This window comes from Phaenicophaeus curvirostris, chromosome 14, assembly GCF_032191515.1.
Source record: "Phaenicophaeus curvirostris isolate KB17595 chromosome 14, BPBGC_Pcur_1.0, whole genome shotgun sequence".
NCBI lineage: Eukaryota > Metazoa > Chordata > Aves > Cuculiformes > Cuculidae > Phaenicophaeus > Phaenicophaeus curvirostris.
Genome location: NC_091405.1, coordinates 10,840,276 through 10,862,845, shown reverse-complemented (window position 1 = coordinate 10,862,845; position 22,570 = coordinate 10,840,276). Strand labels below are relative to the sequence as shown.

General features: G+C 41.8%; 1 protein-coding gene across 2 annotated transcripts in view; it reads left to right on the top strand.

The window, feature by feature from the left end:
* CMIP (c-Maf inducing protein) overlaps positions 1-22,570 on the top strand; it is a 129,378-nt gene that overhangs the window by 67,987 nt on the left and 38,821 nt on the right. For both annotated transcript variants that reach the window (XM_069868615.1, XM_069868618.1), the window contains exon 3: positions 6,645-6,695. In XM_069868615.1, the coding sequence (XP_069724716.1) occupies positions 6,645-6,695 (51 nt within the window). The remainder of the gene's footprint in view (positions 1-6,644; positions 6,696-22,570) is intronic.

Here is a 22,570-nt window from a genome sequence, read left to right as displayed (position 1 = left end):
CTGTTAGGCATGACAAATGCCACGAGAGAGTCCAAGTCTCTGTTCAAGTTCTCATTCTCCCTGTCTGCTGTCACCAAGGTCTATTTTTGGCTTGTTACTGCACAGTAATGAGTCAGAGAAGGAAGAGTGCCATTACCTTCCTTACATCATCCTGATGTCCTCCCATAGCAATACTGACCCATCCCAACCTGTATTAACACAGGAAATCTGACAAAGCAGTGCCAGAGGTGATGCAGCTGCTCTCATGAAATCGCATCATGGTAACAGGACATGTCTACCTGAGTTTCAGAGGAGGGTTTGGTTCTCAGGCAGCAAACAGCTTAGTCTGGGCTGAGATCACATTGAAAAGTTGTCTTTGTGTGTGTGCTTCCCGCTCAGTGTTTGTTGTATAAGCACAACTGTGTGCAGGCATGTTTCACCCCCTGGCTTTTGGGGATTCTCATCATCCCTTGTGGGAGTCTTGGACAGATGGTTTTCTGGAAGTCACAGACAGTCAGTTTTCTAGACAGTGCTGGTGGCTTGTGTTTCCTTTGTTCCTGACAAATGGTGTGGTCCCTCGTCCTTCTGGTGAGCAGCAATCAACACTTGCACAGTTTTTTTTCTTTCCTGCTCTTGGGATAGCAGATGTGCAACAAGGTGGGTCTCTTCCAACCTGGTTATTCTATGATTCTATGATGCTGGCTTATAGGCCACAAACACTTCAGGCCAGGAAATGAGAGCTAAATTTAGCCTTTAAGAAGTGTGAGCTTTTTAGTATCAAGGCCGTTTTCTGCTGGGCTAAACTTCTGCTCCTCTGCTGTCTGCCTGTAAAGCACAATTGCCAGTTAGGGTATCGTGCAGATAATTATGATGGGTGTGCTGCTATTGATAGTGAAATAACAGGAATAGCCTTTTGAGAGAGACTGTTAAAAAACTTAAGAGTATATTTTCACAAGCTGCTTAGCACCAAATGTCAGAAGAGACTCAGAAAAAAGGCTTTGGTGTGTCAGTCATGACAGCACTACCTGCTTTCCCATGATGTCCTTTCTTTTTGATGGGTCCTAAATGCCTTAAAGGCAACCCTTCTGTCCCTACCACCAGTGGTGTTTTACTCATGCTTTGGCAATCAAGTGTGGTCAGAAGGGAAACCAAACAGAATGGGAGGCCCTGACAAGCCCAACAGTCACATGTTGTTCAGCTCAGTGCTTGAACATGCTCTTTTTGCTAGGGAGTCCCCATGGTAAATGTTTTTGCTAGATTTTTAGTAACATTTTATTTTAGCCTCCTCAGAGAACCTGGGTTTTGTTTGAAGTGCAAGTCCAGCTGATACTGCTGGTGTGGAGAGGTCATGCTAGGACTAGAATCCAGTGGAGACAGGAATGTTTTCAGGAGGAAAACAGCATTTCTAGCAATTGGCAGCAGCTCTGTCTGTACCTTGCATTAATCCAGGAAAGTAGCAGGTTTCACTTACCCACTTGCCCATGTTGTGGAGTTGCAAGGCTGGGGTGTGCATCGGCAGCGTAAAGGTTTTGTACAATCTCCGTGAGGCAGCAGCATGTGCCATGGGGGCTCCATGTCCTGCAGCGCTGAGCTGCTCTGCTCTGCTGTTCCTCTGGATGATGATAAATTGGTGCAGAGAAGCCTGCAATGTTTTATGAATCTAAGTAATGAGAATCAGCTGGAGGAAAGCGTAACAAAACCCCATCCTGCTGACCAGGGAGCAAGCTAGGGAGAGAAAGAAACACAGAATAAAACCAGAAAGAGTTAAAACCAGAATCTGGATCATCACAATCCACTTATTGCCATATCTGTTCAGATGGTAAAATCCCTTAGGAGGGTATGTGTGAAGCATGCTGTTGTAAGGAAAAATGTGGGAACTTTTTGCTACATGGGCAAGCCTGTTCTTGCATTCTTCTGAGTAACACACGTGCTAGTGAAAAGGGATCTGTAGTGCCGACTTACTGTTAAAGGAACTTGGGAGTGTGGCATGTGTGGTGTGGTGGAAATGACAGGTTTTCTGCTCATACTTGTTGCTCTAGACATACTGGTATCACTGGAGCTATTAGCTAAAGGTCTTCACCATAATTTCTGGAGTGGTTGGTTTCTTGCGGGGTGTCAAGTGTTCCTCAGTAGTACGCTGGTTTCTATTTTGTCTCCTCCTTGCTTGGGTGGAAATTACTGTAACACTGGTGTGGAACAAGTGCTCAGTTTCCTATTTTTGTGGGGAAAAAAAAAGAATCTACTTTTAAGAAATCCACTACTTTAAGTGAAAACGTATATTCCTATTCATTGACTAAGGAACCAAGTGGTTTGGGTGCAAAGAAAAATGCTTGTCTTTTTGAGCAGAGATGTAAATTTACTTATGTTGACCAAAGCTTTGTATATGCAGGCATTTAATCTGTTGCACAGTTTTCCTCCTGCAAGCAGTCTTCTTGAAGCTGATGAGAATAATCTTATGGTTAAAGTTTGTGTTGCAGCTGATCCCATGTGGCTTTTACTGTCAGACTGAACATTTACACCCCAAAAACTAGAATATAAAATCTGTCAGAATACAGTTCCAGGATCTTAAGAAAAAAAGTGCTGCCTACAGTGGGCATTTTGAAGTTAGATGTTCTTCCTCCTCATTGGAAAAATTATATATAAGTTACAAGTAGTTGGAATCTTCTTGCACCAGCTAAGTTTTACTGCTTTTTCTAAAGTACTTTTCTACTGTGTTGTGGTTGTGCAAAAAGCAGTGGAAGGCTTTGATTGTGCAAGAAGCTCCGATCATTTGGACCACGTGCCACCCACAACCCTGCAGTTGACAACAAAATTCGTAGTGGAGTTGAGGCCTAAACATACCAAACACAGGGGGCCTAAACTGTTATTTTATATACATAGGCTATAAAATCTCCACAGTACTTCATTGGTTTCTCATTGACTATTTGGAACAACAGCAAGTTATACATTTCCAGGTTGAATCTCCTTTTCCTGACTTGGAAAGGTAGCTGTAAGATTAGTAGTGTAGAACTGGACTTGCCATGCAGGCAGGGGTGAGTGTAAGAGAAATTTTCCCGATGTGCTCAGAATGCCAAAGAAAGGTCTGTTTTAGTCCTTTGTGTCTCATTTTCTCCTCTTTATTGTACCCTAGAGGTGAATAAATATAGTAGGTTATGCTCTCAACTGGAGTAAAAAAAAAGTAGGTCTCAGTTCTTGGGAAGTGGTGACTTCAGTGCAGAAGTGCTGGACTCCAGGAATGCACATCAGATAAAACTAAATGTGTATGTACAGCACCTGTGAATGAATTGCAGTTTCCTCCACTGCTTTGCATTTTTGATGCTCCTTTGCATTTTCCTTGCTCCAAACTTTAGGCATTTTATGCACAATAACCTGTATGCTGGAGTAAGTCAGTATGTGACGAGGTGTCCATTGGCTATCTGGATGAGCACTAACTAGCTCGGTGGCTCTTCTGTCATCCTGGCATACTATGAAGCTCTCAGTTCTTTTGGTAAGAACTAAATATTCTCTGTAGTAGTCCCTTTCTCAACGTAAGCCTGAAAAAGGAGGGAGGAACAAAGGATGCTGTGCAAGAGTGAGCTCTTCATTGTCCTCTGCAAAAGATCCAGCATTTCCTGCACATCACTGTGGTTTTGCAGCTTGCTGAAGTCATGCAGGAGGAAGGGTGTGCTGGAAGGATTAGTCTGTGCTGCCTGGGAGAGGTGGGAAATGCTGGCGTCAGGCAGCTCTGTCCGGATAACAGGGCTGGGTTAAATGCATTCAGTCTATCTGTATTGAACACTGTGGAAAAGCACTGGTGAAATGACCGCTGACTTTTCAAATTCCTCTTACCTTCAAGTCCTGATCGTTAATAGAAGTGTGGGGATTCCCTACAGGTTTGGTTTTCCACTTTTGCCTTCTTCTTTGCCTTCTTCTTTGCCTTCTTCTTTGCCTTCATTTTTGTTGGAGGTGGTCTTGGATGACAGCTGGAGCTCTCAGGATCAAACTGTGATCCTGAATGGTTCAAACTCCTCACCTAGATCCAGATGCAAGTTTTCTCAATCACTTCTCCTCTACAGTAGCTAACACTACATATAGACAGTGCTTGATCCCACACTTGGCACTTGGTCGCTTTGCTGATTTTACTTTTTAAATGCTTTCTGTATTTTACTGCTGTCAAGTTAAACCATTCTTTCCTTTGGCTGTTTTGGTTTTGCCTTTTGTAGCATTTTTTGTTTGCTTTCTCCCCCAGTATTCACAGTCCACTTGTGTCTCGACCTCTGCCTGATGTTGTTGTCCTCATTAATAGTTTCTGTCGTCCAGTTTATGTAAGGCTCCAGTCAGTTTGGCAGTCTATCTATACATAGTATTTTCTGCTTCTTTGTAGTGGTTTTACAATCTGTAGCTACTAACATCCTGAAAGTAGAAGCATAATTAACAATTCTCAACAGTTCCCATTTTTAGGGCTTTAGAACTTGCCTTTACTGTAGACTTGAGTGCATTTTTGGTTCAGGTCATGTAATGGTCAGGCCACGGCTGAATCAGGTTGGCATTTTGCCTGTTTGAAAGAAGTACTTAATCTCCCTAGAATATTTTGGATTTTATCAGTTTAAGTAGCAGTATCATAGCTTGCATTGCTAGTTTGCATTGCTCCTATATACTCAGTGCATATGTTTTTTATGGAAGTAATGGATGTGTAACCTGCAATATTATTAGTGCTGTTGCTTAGCGTGCATACTCAAGCCTATAAAAACTTACAATTTTACTTAGTCTTTAAAGGGCTTTGACACTAATGTTTGAAATGAAGGTTTTTCATTCTCCTCCATGAAACAATTTTCTCCTTAAAAAGAAAAAGAAAAAAGTTTTTATTTCAAATTGAACCTTTCAAAGAAATGTGGTGAGTTGTGAAAGTGTTTTGTCTGGAGAAAGATAAGAAGAACCAAAGCATATGAGCATATGTACTTCATGCTTCTAATTATGTTAAAAATGTTCTTCAGACTTTTTTATGGCCAATTATTATTGACTATTTTGTTATATTAAAATAGAGTAGAAATTATATCAATTTGCAATTCAATATAGGTAAAATGCCTATCTTATCCTATGTTATAATGCATATACATAAAGTACTGTGTAAATAACAGAAAGAAAATTATTCTATATTGGCAAACTAAAATGTCCTGAAGACCTGCATTCTAAATGTTTTTACAATTTTTCATTGCATGCAAAGACTAAAAAAAAAGAAAAAAAGTAAAGGAAATGGTGCTTTTTGTTTCCAATTTTTAGAAATGAATATTCTAATATGTCAGCATCCTTCATGAAATGGAAGGTTTGGTTTTGATACTCTGTGGTCAGCCAGGATTACTTATGATAGATTTGTTCTGCTTTATTGCCTAGAGATCTATTGGAGAAGCAATCAATTCTCATTACTATATAAATAAATAATATGTAATACATATATAGAACAACATTAGTCCATTAATTCCCAGAAATCAGTCCATGACAGCAGCACCTGACCTTGAGATTCAATGCCGTTTTGGTAACTGTGCACAATTTTTACTTCCAATATTCTTGCTATTATCAGTGAACTGAACCAGTGTCAAGAAATTAAATTCATTCTGTGGTGTGGATTTCGCATAATTACCTGGAAAGGTATTGAGGAGTGAAATTTTTTGAATGTTGCTTTAATTTGCAAGTAATATCTGGCTTTTAGTGTCTGAAGAATCTCACCTTTTTTTTTTTTAAACATGGATTTGTAGGCTATTCTGTAATTTTCTCTGATTGTGTAAAACATTTTGAATTGTATGTAAAAATTGCCTATTGGCAGTGATGAGAGAGAGCTGGAAAAGCCAAAGGGCATCTCTACGCGTTCAGATATTTCAAACTTATGTCACCTTGTTAAGGCATGCATATTTACGTCACTGTAGATGCTTTTATAATTTTTGATACTGAGCCTTTTGACCTTTGGGAGTGTTGAACAGTTCCTTCATTGGCTACGAACCTGGCTTCACACTGAGGATTTCTGGCAGCTCTGCTTAATACGAACGAAAACGAGTGATCACTGGGAGCAATTATTGCAGTATTTATGCTGTTCCTGCTAACATTCTGTGCATGTGTCTGCACGTCTGTGTGTGTTATGCTTTTTACTCTGATTTAATATTGCTGAAAGAGCTAACATGTTATTTGAATTGCTTTGGGGCCAGCTGAGAAAGAGGACAAAAAGGAAAACTGGAGTATGGAAAAAACCCACCACTCCTAGTAAAATGTCAACCTGGCTTCTTACTCTGCTCCCGATGATTAATGGCAAAGGCAAATGTCCTACAGACATTAAAGATCTGACCAAAACCTGATTGTAACTAGAGAGGACTTTTCACTGTCTTTGGGTTGGACAATGTTTCACAGGACGTTAATATATTGTACGGTTTTGGTTCAGTGTTTTACATTTTCATCAAGGTCTTCCTGTCACTTCTTTTTGTGAAAACAAATTGGTTATAATGTAAAGCTGTAGCTTCGAGCGTAGTTTCCCTTGCTCTGACAAGGCTGGGGGTGAACTTAGCCAGGGTCATAAAGTTCAGAACAGTATGGTGAGTGCAGCCTTACTAGTTTTACGGTAAACATAGGTTATGTGCATAGTTTTGGATGAAACACTGGTAGAAACTAATGATTCTGTTTGTAACTTTTGTTTATTGCAGGCTGCAAACAGTTACCTGAGGGATCAGTGGTTCCATTCTTTGCAGTGGAAGGTAAGTTCTGCACTTCGCTGTCTGTCTTGTCTGCCTCTAAGAATACTTTTTAGCATTCCCTATTTCTTCATTGTAAGAGCCCTGAATGGATGAAGTCTTTTTCTTACAGAAAACCTAAATCAGAACATGTATGCAGTTTCAACTTGTGCATATAGTGAATGAAGTGAAAAATGAACTTGTTACGTGGTCCAGCTTTATTAGCATGTGATTGGGTTGAAAAAGTAGATAGCCAGTAAGTTCACACTTAAGCAGTATAGAGCCTGGTTTTGGTTCTGTACTGTGAAGCTTACTCCGTTACAGAATGACTACAGCTTAATTGGGCGCTCTGTGCTCTTGGATTACTTGGGGTTTTTTTTGTTCCTTTCTTAGTGTCAGAAACTAGGGAGAAGGGGTGTCTTTTAGAGTTGCTTATTGTAAGTAGCATTAATTTATTATGCATCACTCTGTGTTTATGCTTTAGGATGGTTTGGATTGAAAGGCAGTTTCCATTTCAGAGATCTTGAGCTGTTTCTCATTTTCAGTGAGAACAATTGTCTGATTGCCCAGAGTAGGGGAAGTGGATCACAGTGAGAACATTGTCTCTCAAAAGCAGCACATTCCTCATCGAAAACTGTAGCTGGTGACCTTTGGATGGAATCTATATGGATCTTTGGTGCAGCTAGAAACAAGTTGTGGCCAGATGCTGAGTTCGGTTGTCCTCTCTTTTCTTGCGGTGGGAAACACAAGCAGTAGCTTTTCAGCTCAGGACTTGTCTTGGCAGGGTTTCAGTGAAGTCAGCCAGGTTGGCAGTGTAGCTTATCAAGATTTCAGCCTGCTGACAGCAACCACATGTGAAAATATAAGGAAGTCCCTCCCACCAAACTGGTTTTGTTGTAGGTGTGTTTGGTAGTTGCAAAATAGTTGTGTGGCAAAACTGCAGTATTGGTGCGCTTTGTATAGCAATCAGCATCTGGCAGAATCATATTCTTAGTGGATCCATATTCTTATTAGAAAGATCCGAGTGTTGAGATCTCCTTTTCCAGACCACTGCCATATCCTCCAGCCTGTTACCCTGATTACCTAAATGGGTGTGGGACAGTAGTGCTCATAGCAGAAAGCTGGGCTGTGGTGTGGCGCTTCATTTCAGCCTCTTGACGGTATCATTAATACAGTGCCTAGCCAATCTCGGGTTTTTTGCAACTCCTGAGGATAACAAAGAGCTTAAAGTGTGCAGAGACAGTATCTCCATGTGGCCATTATTTTTCCTCCTGCTTTGGCCAGCTGGGATGATCAGAGAAAGCATGGACTGAAATGATGATGGAATTACTTTTTATACCTCCCCCCAGCCAGGATGGCTCTGGTACTAATGTGCTGGTGGCATGTGCCCACTTTGCTCCCACAGAGAGGAGAAAAATTGGGGTTGGAGGTGCAACTCTGAAAAACAAGGAAGGAGTGGTAAAGATGCAACCTGGCTCCACCACCACCCACATCATCAATTAAATTATAGAGGCGGGGGGTGGGGGGGTTGGGGGGAAGCGCCTAGATCCTAGACAGAATGACTTGGCTTGCTCACATGCCTTTCAGTCATGGAGAGGGAGCTTTGCTCTGTGGGAGTTGTTTTTAAAGGAGTATTTCTTAAACTTTCCGATGCTTCTGACCAAGCATCTCATTTTGGGAAACTCTGAGTAATTTAACTTGTTGCAAAGTAGAATTTATTTTTGCTTCCTTGCTTCCCTCCCTACCCCCATTAAGTTCATTTCTGAAATACAAGTGAAACATTATCTTGATTTGAAAGACCTTCCCATTACCAAGAATAGCAAGCAACTTTTTCCCATAAGAACAGTTTAGTCAGTGCCCAGGTACTTAACGACTTGTAAACTCCTCTTTGCTAAAATGAAAATAGTTTGATGAGTTTTGTTGCTTAGTAAGTTGGAGGAAGAGCACCTGGTAACTTTCTGCTCTTTACTTTTGTTGTTATTTGGCAGATTTAAGTGAGGTCAGAACAGAACTAAGAGGAAAGACAAACGGTGTTACCTAGAACAGGAGCAGAAAGAGCTGCTTTGGTGAAGTTTTATCAGTTTACTTGCACTGTAGCCTATGACTTTAAGAGCTTGGTGCCAAGGTTCATCTCACTCCATATTTTGTATGGTTTGATGATTAAGCAGGTAGTGAGGGAACCCACAAAAAAACAGGAAGCCTGTTCTTCTGGAATGGGTCATTTACACAAAGCACCAGCTGGCAGAGAGATCGCTGCAGCTGTATTATAATTGGATGGTTGTGCTGATGAATGATATATTTGTCCAGTGGTCTTACAAATAATAGGTCAAAACATTTCTGTGGGCATGTAGAACACAGATGCAAACTGGTGCAGACAGCTGAAGCAGTTATTCTGGGGAAGATGTTCAACAGAGTTGAGATTGCTGTTATTTGTACTCATGTGGTAGAAGAATTTAGGTGGTCCAGCTGAACCTAGACCCTGCTATGTTAGGCAATGGATACAGGTGGAGCAGAAGACCTTCTCTTTGTCCTGCCCAGTCAGGGCTGGAGGAACCCATTTTACAAATGACAAATGGATACAAATGGATATTCTGAGAGTTTCCAGCAATGGGAATTACGTACCTTGTTCTTAAAACAGGAATGACTTGAATTACAGTTATGGGAGCAGATTCGTATTCTGCCGGTATCCTGGCTCCTTTTCCTGTGCTTCAAGCCTTGGGAGTCAGATGCTGCATGTGATCTGAGCTACCTGGAAAATGGCTAGGTCCAGTGAACAGCTGTAGTGTTAAACTTGGGGGAGCTCTTTAAGTTCAGTCATACAAGGTCCAACACCAAAAAAAAAAAAAAAATTAGACTAACCCTCTATCTCGGGAACCAAGAGTGGGAAGGGAGAGACAAAGAGGTGATTACAGAACATATTCTAACCTGTCACGGTAAGATAAGGCTCACATCAATCACTTCACTCAGTATGAGTGGACATGTGTTCAAATATAAATGTTTTCTTACCCTTGGTCAGAAAATGTTGGTGTGTGCCAGCCCACAACGCTTTGTCTGTAAAGCAGTTTTTAGCCAATAGAAACATTGCTGTGCTTGTGCATCTACCCTGTTCACTAGACCTGGGCTCTCTCTTCCCGAAGAACCCTTTTTATGTCGGTAGAAGTTGTGAAAGCAAAAATGATGGAGATCCTCAATAGCCTTTCAGAAAATGACCTGCAGAACTGCTTTGAGCGTTGGCAGTGTCGTATGCAGCTGTGTGTCAGTTCAGAAGGGAACTCTTTTGAAGGTGATCGTAGTTAATTTTTGTAACTTGATAAAAAGAGTTACAGGCATAATGTCTAGTTTTTTCCCCAGACTTCATATACTGGTTATCCTTTGGTATTGTACGAAGGTGCTAAGTCTGCGAGAGAGCTTTTATGTGGTGCAGTTTTAAGGATTAACACACTTAAGAAATTCAATTTGCCAAACACCACCCTGGAAATAATTTTTGTTCTAGAGACAAACATTGAAATAAAAATCAAGAGTAATTTCTTCCTGCAGCCTTGAGAATAATAAAAGAGATGCTACAGATATACAGAAATAAAAGAAAACCAAACACATAATTATCCTTGTTTTAGATCCAGCTCCAAGAGGTTTTATGTGTCATCCAACTAACTAGCTGTCAAGATGCTTACACAGCTTTTTAGATGTGACTTTCTCCTTGAATACTGTGCTCATTGAAGAGAACATGGGTGTAGGGACGGACTGTTCCTTATGTAGTAATTTTCTCTTTGGGTTTTCCAGTTCACAAGCTCCCACTAAGAGCTGCTCATAATTCTTCATTTAATCTGGATATCAGTGTATCAGAATTCTGAAAGGATTATTGGCCACCTCAGCGTATTAGAAATCATGACTTCCCTCGGGTTGTAGCTAAGCCAAACTATCTTTGTCCAGAGAATAAACAGAACATGTTAACAAATGTCCAGATCCTCAAACATAAACAAATCATTAATCCATTGTGTAAGGAATGTTCCTTTCAACCAAGGAGGTTGGATTGAAACCATGATATGTAATCTTTTGTGTTTGGAAGCTGATAAGTCATAACAGTGTATCAATAAAGATAACAACACTTTCTGTGAATATACAGAAGAAAATAACACATGCTGTTCATTGCCCTTTCTGGATGTGGGCTAGGTCCAGAGGTAACGAACCATATCTGTAGGGGATGGATACAGCTAAGCTTGGCTTTGAAAGGGAACTGTGGCTGGTAGTTTTGACACACACAGAAATAAGCAAGTATGTACCCTTGGCATTCTCCCAGACAGCATCCATCTACTTTCTTGCATGTTTATATCTTGCCATCTTTAGACTAAGGACTTCTGTATATTTGTGTAGTGCCGAGCACATAGATGTACCACCCTCTGTAGGAAAAGTTAACCCCTACATGCTTAAAGTAGTAGTCATTAAATACCTGCTTAACTAATTTAGTACCACGTTGTACTTGAATAAAAAAAAAAGACATCAGTGAGGTCTTTTCTGGGGATCATTAGGTCTTCTTTTGCAAATCTATACCTCTACTCTGTATCACATTTGTTGGGGGGGAATACACCTAAGGTTGTACAGGGCATGTTGCATTTTTTTAGCGGGCTTGTTAGTAATGTCTGAACACTGCCCTCATTGTGGGGTGTGCGTTGCTTGTGTTTTCTAGTTATCTGAATGATGCAGCAATGAAACATGTCAGTTGAGAGCCTTTGGGGGAATGTCCTGAATTGACACAATACGGAAAGAACAGACCTAGCTCTGCAGTAAAGCGTGAAGCATGACTCAAGCTGAGTTTTGTGCACCTCTGACCTGGATGTTCTGGAAAGGCTTGCCTATACCATGTCTTTCCTACTAATGCTAATGACCAGTCCTTGGCTGTCCCCTAATGAATGGTGCTGCTTGGTTGGGGGGTTTTACCCATGTGTTTGCACAGAGTGTAAATGCATTAATTGTAGAATTGTGTAGGTTGGAAGACATCTTTGAACATCATCTGATCCTCTCTGCACCCATGCTGCCCTTTTCTTCACTCAATGCAGTGTATGCTTTGAAGTTGTCGGAGGTCACTGAGAGCCTGTGAAGCTCGGCACAAGGCACAGTGTTGATGTGTGGTCTCACAAGTGCTGAGCTGGAGGGAGCAGTCACCTCCTTTGTCCTGTTGTCTGTGCTTGTGCATGTGCAGCCCACTGTGTGTGTGCGGCCGTGGCTTGCAGTCAACAGTCACGTTACCTTTGTTTTAAAATTTGTCTTTTATGCAGACACCATGTTTTGATTCCCATGAATTGGGAAACTGGAACGATGCTGTCATTTGGGATTTGCAAACATTATGCATCGAATGCTAAACTAAGTAATGTTGGCCTTCATTCAAAAACTTTAATTTTGGATTGATATTTCCCTGGTTCTCATAAGGATTGTTGTATCTGTGTCTTCAGGAAATAGATATTTTCATGCACAAGCAGTCCTGTTAGTTGCAAAAGGATTGATTGTCATATAAAGTCATACTTGGCCTGAATAGTGGTATGCTCTCTGGTCTTTACTGTGTCCAGGTTATGAATTCATTGTCCATTAGAAGTGAATTATATGAATATTATACAAGAAATATGGATGAGTATCACTTTTTGTAGCTAATGGTGAAAGTTCAAAGAGAGTTATTTTTCTGTGCTTTACAACTGCAAAAAATCTAAGTGGAGAGAAACTGTTCTCAAAGAGGGGTAAAGACTTCCTTGTGTAAAGCACCTTTATGGTTTTGTCACCATGGTAATGATTAAAAATAGTGCTGATACAGGAGTGGGGTTTATATAGAATTTAAATGATGACATTAAAGAAATTTATAGCCTTAAATTTTGGTAAATCATGCCTTAAAACTATGAGATCAGGAAAAAAATCACATTGGTTATGGCTTAAAAGGCCTATGTCTGTCATTTGTATTTAATCAATTTATGATTCTAGAGAGAGGAAGCTTTGGTGCCCTGTGACGATTCAATAGCCCCGTGCTGTACTGCATAGTAGAAGTATTGCTCAGAGCTCAGCAGTTCTTTGGAGTGGTAGTTCCTGGATTTCAACTCTCAGTGGTGGTTACACAGCACACGCAACTGTAATTGTCTTGGCTGTTTCTTTGCTTTCTTTATCTGAATATGTGAGGTATTTTCAGAGAACACAGAAGTTTACTTTTTTTGTTATTTTAAGTTGAAACAGTAAACAATTATCATACAATTAGGCCAAAGACAGCCTTTTTTTTTTCCCCTTTTTCATTTTGTGTCTGCATATGAGTCAATAATACATTGATGGGAACTTAAGCTGTGGAATTAAATTGTGCCTTTCAAAGCCTCAGGGATTTGAAAACTTTGTGGGCTTTGATGACAGAGACGTTGTGGAAGAGCGAGTTTCTTGCTTTGGTAGATAAAAGGCAAGCCACAAGGTTTGGCTGGTGGTTTTATTCTTCCCATGGAATGCATGGGTGCAAGTTGTGGGAGACCATGAGTGTGTTTTTAAGATAGCCAAAGCCTCTCCACTGCAGGACTTCAAGCATCCTGATGGAGTTTCAGACTGGACTTTAAACTCTGTAGGGAACAGATGCAGGGTCCAAGTGGTGTGTGGATGCATCTATGCTGCCAAGAAGAGAAGGTGGTAATAATTAGAGCTTTCTGGTGAACTTAGTGGTACTAAAAACATATCTTGACATTTTTCAGTTCCTGATGCACCCTCTCGTGGTTAGGTTGATTCTTATTGCCAAAGTTTGTTCTTTTGTATTTGGAAGGTTTATAGTCTGGACAACCTCCTTGCAAATTCAGGAGCTACATCATGGAAATCTTGTCATACTTACAGCCTTTTATTTCTATAATGTTTATTTTTTTTGTATTTAAGTATTCTCCCCTACAGATTTGTTTTCTTTTTTTTTGATTTTTTTACTTAGGACATCTTCATAAGCATGTGAAGTCCATTGGTTCCCTCATTTCCCTGTGTGAGTTTGGTCAGTCTTAGGCCATCTGTTATCAGAAGTCACTTGAAAAATCTTGGCCTTCTTTTCTGTTTCTGAGATCTCAGTTTGCTAGAGGTAACTGTCTTCTATCACAGCGGAAGGGCATTAATCTCACTTTGGGAAGTGGAAATGAATAGAGGAAAACCATAGAAGATGTTGACAGAACTGGATCTAGATAGAGATTTTTCTTTTATTTTTTTATGATTCACTGGTGATGTTTTAAGAACTGGAACAGGTAGAATGGTTAGGGGTTTTTTTAAGCTTTCACTGCCTTTGCCTTGGGAAAATACCTCTGTTTCTGGGGGACATTGGAGCAGGGTCCTCCTGTAAGGTATGTCTGCAGCAGCAGTAGCTGATCTGTGCTCTGAGCTGGCTTAGCACGAATCAGTTTAAATCTCGGAGCTGCATATCTATGTCAGCAGAGCACTTTGTCCAGCCAAAAGAGACTCTCAGCAACATGCTGAGATGCCTGACTGGATCTGAGCTGCTGCTCTGAGCTGTTCTGCCCTCACCCAGCCATACACACGCATAGTTTGTATATCCATAGCTGCCTCTTGCATTGCCAAAACAGGCTTTTCTAAGGAGACAGAACTCAAGCGAGTTAATGGCCCAGTGGTGAAATCTGAGTAGAAACTAGATAGTTATTTTCTATCTTGCTTTAGCTAAGTCAGGACCAGCACTAAATCTTCCCCTCTAGACTTGGATGCTATCCTATTCAAACTAATATTAGGTCTGAAGATAGAGGGGTGTCAAAAACAGCTGAATAAACAGGTCAGCTTGTTATTGTGTACTTAGGTCTCGGCTCTGAAGAGGAGTAAATACAATTGCTGGCGTATGTTACTTCTCAGGAATGCTGAGCTGCTGGCCAAGAGGGATCCTCAGTTTTTGTCCTGGCAAATTGCTTCTCCACATTATTCCAGGGCTGGCCTTATGACTAATTCTTTGTAATTCAGGACTTCCAGATCATGGTGACCACTAGTTTCACCAATTTACAACTTTTCCTCTATAGCTGTTACAATATAGAGATGCACCAAAATTAGTGCCTTGTTCAGGCTCTTGGATGTAGAAAAATCTGGTTTTAGGAGATCTCTTATGAAGACAGGGCAAGACTGGTACCTTTCCCAGGAGTGTAATTATCCTCCTCTCATGATGCATTGAGTGTTAAAGCCTAACTCTGGGAGTTGACACACACCAAATACCTTGTTAAGCTGGTATCCTGAGGCCTAATACTGCATTATGGATGTTATAAGGACTTAGTGTTAGAAGACCTTTGTGAGCCTAAAGAAGCAAAGTGGATCTAGGTGTGGTTTTATATTTCTCTTTCCTTTCTTGATTAGTTTTGTCCTTGTGTTTATTTCTTCCAATATAATTAGTGTGTTGAGTGCATCATACTATACGTAATGTATTAGAGAATTATAAAACTACTGCTCGTATCTACACAAAACCTCAAACAGTATGTTCCAAGTGTCAGAGCCTGGATCATGCCCTAGCTCTTGTCTGTCATACCTCCTTGTCTTCTTTTTCCTCTAGAATAGTGATTGTTTCCAAATTAGAGAAAAGTATCAGAAAACAGTGCTAGTAACAGTATGCCCTTCATTCCCTTGTCTTCATTCAGAAGTCATCGCATCACAGCTATTTATTGTAGCCTGGTCTCTTGTCACCTCCCACTGGATCAGGCTGCCCAAGACCCTATCTAACCTGGCCTTGAACACCTCCAGGGATGGGGCATCCATAACTTCCTTGGCAACCTGTTCCAGTGTCTCACCACTCCCATGATGAAGAAATTCTTCCTTATATCAAGCCTAAATCTGCCCCTCTCCAGTTTATACCCATTGTCCCTCGTCCTATCACCACAAGCCTTTATGAATAGTCCCTCTACAGCTTTCTTGTAGGTCCCTTTCAGGTACTGGAAGGTCACTGCAAGATCTCCTCAGAGCCTTCTCTTCTCCAGGCTGAACAACCGCAACTCTCTCAGCCTGTCCTTGTATGGGAGGTGTTCAGCCCTCAGATCATCTTTGTAGCCCTTTTCTGGACCCGTTCCAACAGTGAACTGCAGAAATTCAGGGGTATTTTGGTAGGCTAAAGAGTTGTAGGAGATTTGGAGTTTTGTACTGATGTGGTGTGATAAGATGTGATATAAAAACATGGAACAAAGTGATGAGGCTGTTTCAGATGCAGATGCTGCTCTGAAATCTGGTATCTCCCTGTGAAAACCTGGCAATTTTAGAGCTCCAAAGCCCAGTAGTCTGAAGACAGAAATACCCTGCTTTTCTCAAGTCCCTTTTAAGATGCTTGCAAGTATCGCATCAGTATCCAGTATCCGTGCTCTCCCCAAGGCTCTGCAGCAGCTTTCTGACACAAACACGTTCCTCTAGCCGTGCACATGTCTCTTGCTGACGACATTGATGATGCAGGTGCACAAGAGAGAAGCCAATTTCAAAGCCATTTATGGTGTTGAAGTGCTAGAAACCCAGCTAAATAATACATTTGCCAAGGAGGAGAAAGCAAAACAGGTGGGTAAACCTCCATTTGGAAGGTTTTGCTGACAGGCGAGAGGGGAGGACTGCAGTAAAAGCCAACGGTGCCCACTGCTAGCAGCGGAGAGTAATAAGGAAAAGAGATGACGTGGCTTTTTATTCCAGTTTGTATATCTGAGAAAAAATAATTGCTTAGTGTACTACTCAGTGCTACCTAATCTTACTGGCTTTCCTGGAAAATAGAAGGGGGTGAATCTTTCAGAGATTATCTTTTGTTAGCAGTTACTGCAATGTGTAGCATTAGTAACTGCTTAATCCCGATTTGAGGTAGTTTCTCAGGTGGCAAGTTCTTCCAGTCAGAGTTCTTGCGTGCCTGAGATTACTGGCATATGTTTTGCAGCCTTGCAGATGAGGTAGCATCGTATTTTCCCTCTTAGGCCTTAGTGGGCTTTGAAGAATGTAGTGTCAGAGTGGGGGCAGTTCTGCACAGCAGGCATGCTGTCTGGCTATTCTCCATGGTGGCCTTGCACACAGCTTTTTCTTTGGCAGACCTGGGCAAAGTGCAATGATGATAAGATTGTGCATGTTCTTTTTTTCCTACACACTATCTCCTTTCTGCAGTAGCAAAGTAATTTATTCCCACTGCAGGCTGAGCGCTGGTGGTTGTCAAGGACTAGGCTCTGCAAGACCCCACCATCATGTGTGGAATATAAAGCGCCTGTATCTAAAGGTATTAGGAACCTGGATCAGCTCAGCTTAGTGTCAGAGGCATTCTGTAACGCAGCCAGTAATATTAGGTCTCTACACAGACAATCGCATAGTACAGGCCACATCTAGGTGGTAGTTCATGTGAGAGTATTTTCTATCTTCTGCTTTCTGTTTGATGCATGCTAAACTCCACAGTCATACAGCAGCTGCTATAGCTTCTTTAATGCTATTCTCTCTTCCACCCTGCCATGCACTGCAATGCAGTTAGTCCACTGAAGGTTTTGGAAAGTGTGGAGTGTATATGGTACATGTATCCCTGCTTTTCATCTAATAGTCTGCGCTTGTTTGGTTTTTTGTTTGTTTTTTTTTAATGGAACATGATTTTGCTGACTCCAGCTCATACTGCATAATCTCAAATACATGAGCACGTCAGACTCACACCCCTCTGGAAACTGTGGATTGCACCAGAACACTGAGATCCCGATGTCCAGACAGTGTTTGTATGGCACATTTTCTGCGCTGGGGAAAAGTACCAAAAATGCTGCAGCAGGCAGCAGTGAAGTCCTGCAACAGGAGGAGGTTGTTGTGCCTAAACATGTTTGAAACCTTCCCTCTGATGATGAGTCAGAGGCTGAGTGCTGTGGATGAAGCAGGGTGTCTGGCTCCTGTCCTAATTGTGTGAGCCCAGCAACCTCTATGTGAAGGTTTTTCTCGCTCATTCTGCATAAGAGTTTAAAGCGGCTCAGGAGGGTTTGTAGACCCTACCAGCCTGCAGTTAGGGCAGATCTTTTCCTGTACATATTGTTCAGCTGTATTGATGTTGTTGGAGATTTTTCTCTTGCCCAGGATCAGAAGGAAAAGGTGTTGTGTGACTTCTGTTTTTTTAAAAAAAACACAAAACACAACCCCCCAAAAATCCGGCTGAAACACCCATGGCCAACATATTTTAAAATATTTCTTTTACAGAGATGTTACATGGGATTTGCAACCCAAGATCACAGCTGGGTCTCTGCTGATGCTTTTTGCAAGTAAGGAGTGGCTTGTGCTTCTGCTAGAAACGTATCTGCAGTCATAGTGAAATTCCGCATAGCCGAAGCAACATTAAAAACAAACCCCAGCTTGGCTCTGGTTCGAAAAATATGGAACAGCAGTTGCTGTGTGCAAGATGAAAGCTGATGTTTTGCCAACGTGAAGTGTAAAGCTGGTGCTGGAACTGGGGCCTGAAGAATGGGAGAGTTTGCCAAAAGGAAATGGAAGCAGGGATGGAGGGTTTCGGAGAATGCATCAAAGTCAGCTGTGCCAAACAAGGTCTCCCCTGTGGACTAGTCTGATTACGATAGTAACCGCGTTATCCCATGCAAAGTGCAGCTGGAGCCACAGTTGGCCTTCTATGTTTTCTAGCTGGGGAAATGGCATCTCAAATGCATGGCCAAGGCAGAGAGAGATATGGATCGACCGGCCAGCTGTGTTCCTGCATCTTAGTGACCGAAGGGCTGTATGCAGGGATTTGAGAGAAAGACAAGATGCCAACAAAAACAAAGCCATTTCCCTGCTTGGTAATGGGAATGTCTACCAAAGACAACCTCTTCCCTTCCCACTTACAGGGCCAGAAGGAAGCCACAATTTTTGTGTTGCTTTCAGTTTTTGAGGACACACACTGTATCTGCATGCAGGTTTGTCTTCAATGGAACCCATAAATTTAAGATCTGCTTGCCCAGCGCTTTCAGTTTGCATTATTACCTTGGTTAGAATATCCTTCTATTCCAGTCCTCTCATCCCCCCTTGTTGCAGAAGGGTATCTTTGGAATAGTCTTGAGCACATCAGAGAGCAGAAGCCCAGAGAGGTGGTCAGTCATGTGACAGCGATGTGTGAAGGAGGTGGAGATAGATACATACATACATACGTACATACATACATAATACACTTTGGGAGCAAGTTCTTCGGTCCAGTAATGTCACAGCTGCTTAGTGTCATGCTGGGAGGTGAGCTGAGCAAGGAGATTGCCCTGTGAGCCCCCTGCTCCCACTTTCTCTTTGCACTTTTCTTGGTCCAAGCAGACGTGTTTCATCCTTTTAAAATTTTGTTTATTTCAGCATTCTTTTACTTTGCAGTTGTACTGTCCAAGTGGTATCTGAGCAAAGGACAAACTCTATGCCTGTGGGAAGTGTCTGAGTGGTTGTTCCAGCTTGTGCATTAGTAACAGCTGAACCCACGTCACCACTTACTGAACCCATTGAACTTTGTTGGCTGTGAAAGAGCAGGGATCTGAGGGTTTGGGGTTTTTTGCCTGGATTAGCTGAGATCTGGAGTAAGGTGGTAGACTGGTGGGAAAAAAAACAGGTGAACGAATGTAGACTGAAAAAGAAGTGGGGGAAGATGTTGTGATGGGGAGCACAGCAACAGCATATCAACTTGCAGCTTGCTTGCAGCCCCTGTGCATGCCAGTGGTGCTTTTACTTGGAGGTGCCGTGATCTAGCAATTAGTGTTGAGGGCTGAGGATCATAAGACCACAGTTCTGCTCTGGTCCTGGCTTGATATATGAGCTCAAGGAAATCGCCTTGGTTTTCTTGCTCAGTTTCTCCTTCTTGCCTTTAATCAAGACCATGAGCTGCTCAGGATAGAGACTGTCTTTTGATGTATTTATTCAGAGTATAGATTCATGGGTGCCAATCTCAATGCAATAAATGTTGGTGATTTCATCGGGATCTTTTTTGTATGAATTGGCAAAAACGAGGTGTTACTTAGACTTTAACTGGGTGATAATCAGGAAGTGTCTAATAAATTATAACGCTTTCCTCCAGTTCTCTGGCCTGTGGCAAGGAGCTTGTGGGCAAGTGAGCATTCAGAAGCAGAGAAGTTGATGCACTTCAGCATTTAGCACTAGGTAGAATGAAAAATGCAGAAAATGTCTTAGCCTGAGAACATAGTAAAGTGCAAAAGTTTGCTGCTGCTGTTTTGCAGCTATTTTAGAGAACAAGCACGTTAGTCTTTCTGTATAAAACCTTCAGAAGGTTGTGAAGAGTTTGCAGCGTGAGTACTCTCAAGTCCCCGGTTTGGAAAAATTCCTATAATCTCATCCTAGCCCCAGCTGTTTGCCTGGAATGGGACTTTTTATAGGCGTAGTCTTTTCAGGTAAGTTGGTTTTTTCCTTTATATTGATAAATGTAGCTTGTAGGAACTTAGTTCAGAAGGCTTTCAGTGGATCTACCTGTTGATTTAAGCCCCTCTCTGGCTACCAGGGAAATTTCTGTTAGCAATAAGTTATTCTTATGCATTTTCCAGAATAACACGAAGTAAGTGATGCCTGCTAGTGTTAAAAGCAGTGTATGGATTTATCTGAGTTCTGGGGATGCCATGCCATCGTTGTTGTCGTGAAGGTAACAAGTTAGTAGACAAAATGCCAGCAGGTGGTGCCCAAGAATACGGTACTGCGCCTGGGCTTTGTGGGACAAGCTAAGTGTGTGTGTTGAACATCTCAAGCAACTGTTCCTGTTTGTTGTTATGCAGCTTTTTAACAAAATGTTCTGCTGCAGTGGAGAAAAGTGTTCCAGTGTCTGCTCTTTGCATTTCTTTTTCTTAGCAAGAGACACCTCTATTTTACACAAGTGCTGTCAACATTAAACTGTAACACTAGCTTGGCTCAGCCATCCCCACAATGGGCTGGGGAGGACCTCTGTGCGGGAGGTTGACCTTTTCCCTTTTGCTGGAACTGCCCTCGTTGCTCAGCAAGAAATAAACAATTGCTGGCACATGCAACCCTCAAAGTCTGTGTATGTTACTGCAGTAGCTCTAGCCTCTCCAATAAAGAAGTGATTAGTTGCATACTGGTGTGCAGTAAAGGGCTGAAGAGCAGAGAGCTAGAATTTAGCAAGCTATTCTGGATTAGGGTTGGCAATTAATTTTTTTAATGTAAGGAAGATGGTATTTGCTAATGGGAAGACGAGTTCCCAAGAGTACAGAACGTTTCCTGGCCACTAGTAATAAAGCTGGGACGAACTTCAGTCATCAAGAAGACTAACTTCATCTCGCCCTCTTTTGGGTGATTGTGTGCCTACTGCTTTAAGATGTTCCTAATATGAAAGGCTGAAAAAGGCAGTTGTTGCATGCCCTCCGATTTGTGTCCTTTTTCTTGGATGTCAGCTACATTGGTATTATCATTCTTGTCCAAGGAAATGGTGTATGAGCAAAGGCTACAGGATGAGGCCATTATGGGATAGAAAACCACATCAAGATGTTACTTAAAAAAGCTGAAAGTTTTGTAGGCTCTTCTGAACTTTTTGTTCACATTAATTCTTAGGAGCTTTTGAGCACTGATAGTAAAACCTGCTGCTTAACGTATTTCTGTCACATTCTGTGGTTTAATAGCACTGGAAAAGTAATTTTTCACATGTGGACTTCAATCCCTTCTTCTCCTCAAAAAGAGGATTGAGACTTAGATCTTTGGATTTCTGCAAGACTATAATTAATTAGAGTGATTTGAGAATGACAGATGCCCTGCCACTGTCACTTATTCCCCATGCTGCTGCCTCTGGGTACTTATTAAATTCAGTGGTTTTGCTTTTAAAGTCAGCATAGCAAGATTTTCAAATGACACGAGCTGCATGGTTCTGGCTGGTCAGTAACTAGAGGGTCAAATTCCAAGTTGGCATATGTTATTTTCACTCATAAATTGTCGTAGGAGCTGCTGCTTTTAGTGAAATCTCAGTGAAACTGGATTCCCACTCCAGTATTTTTCTTGTACATGCTATTAATGATGAATATTGTGTGAGTATTTTCAGCAACTGAAGGCATCTTTTACACCTACATCCAGAGGGAACAAACTCCTTGCATGTGTTGACGTGCCTGTTCTCCAAGATGGGTCTTTACCAGGTAGCTTTGTTTTTAAGCTCATGAGTGATTATTTCTCCTTGCTCTAAAGTCAGCACAGGTAGAATAGAGCAGATGGCTCAGTGTTGGCTAAGTGCTTGCTGATACACAGCAAATTGCTTCTGTAACTGAGTGATAGGTTTCAAGCTTTAATTGAGGCTTTCAACAAGGCGCTCAACAGTGAAAAGCATTCTGCTGAGAAAAACAGCAGTGTAGCCATGGGCAAAGGTTCAGGGTAGCAGAGTTCAGCCCTCTTGGGGATGGCTTCTCAATTTATTTATTTTCTGCTGCTTTCCCACCATCATTCAAGACTTCTGTAATGTTGCTTGCAGACTACAACTCAGTGTACCAGTACGGTAAACCGTATGTGCTAAAAACGTGAAGCAGACACTGATAAGTTTGGGGTTTCTGCTTGCAGTGGGCTCAGAATGTCTGCAGAGGTAGTTGTCCCCTGATGCTCCCTTTGAGCCATTGTCTGCCTGATCTGAGCTGCAGCTTTTGTAGGTCTCCATTGTGTAGCAGGGAGTACAGCTCCTGCTGCCTTTTCTCTTATGTATGTCAGCGTCATTAGAATTTCAATTTTTAATGGACATCTCTAAAAGGGAAAAGAAGCCTCCCTTGCTCCTCCCTCCTCCCAAGCAAGAGTGGATTTGACAGCAGAAGAAAGGTATTTGTGGTGGGGTTGTCTGAGCAGCGTCCTGTTGGGCAAGAGGGTTTCTTTCAGCAGCTGTTCCTTAGGTTGAAGGAGCTGCTGTCTGACGTCTCCTTGTAACTCGACCAAGTAATGGGCAGCCCAGAGCAGGCAGGGATACAATAACCCTGTGGTCTAGGTCTTGTGCTCCCCTCACCCGC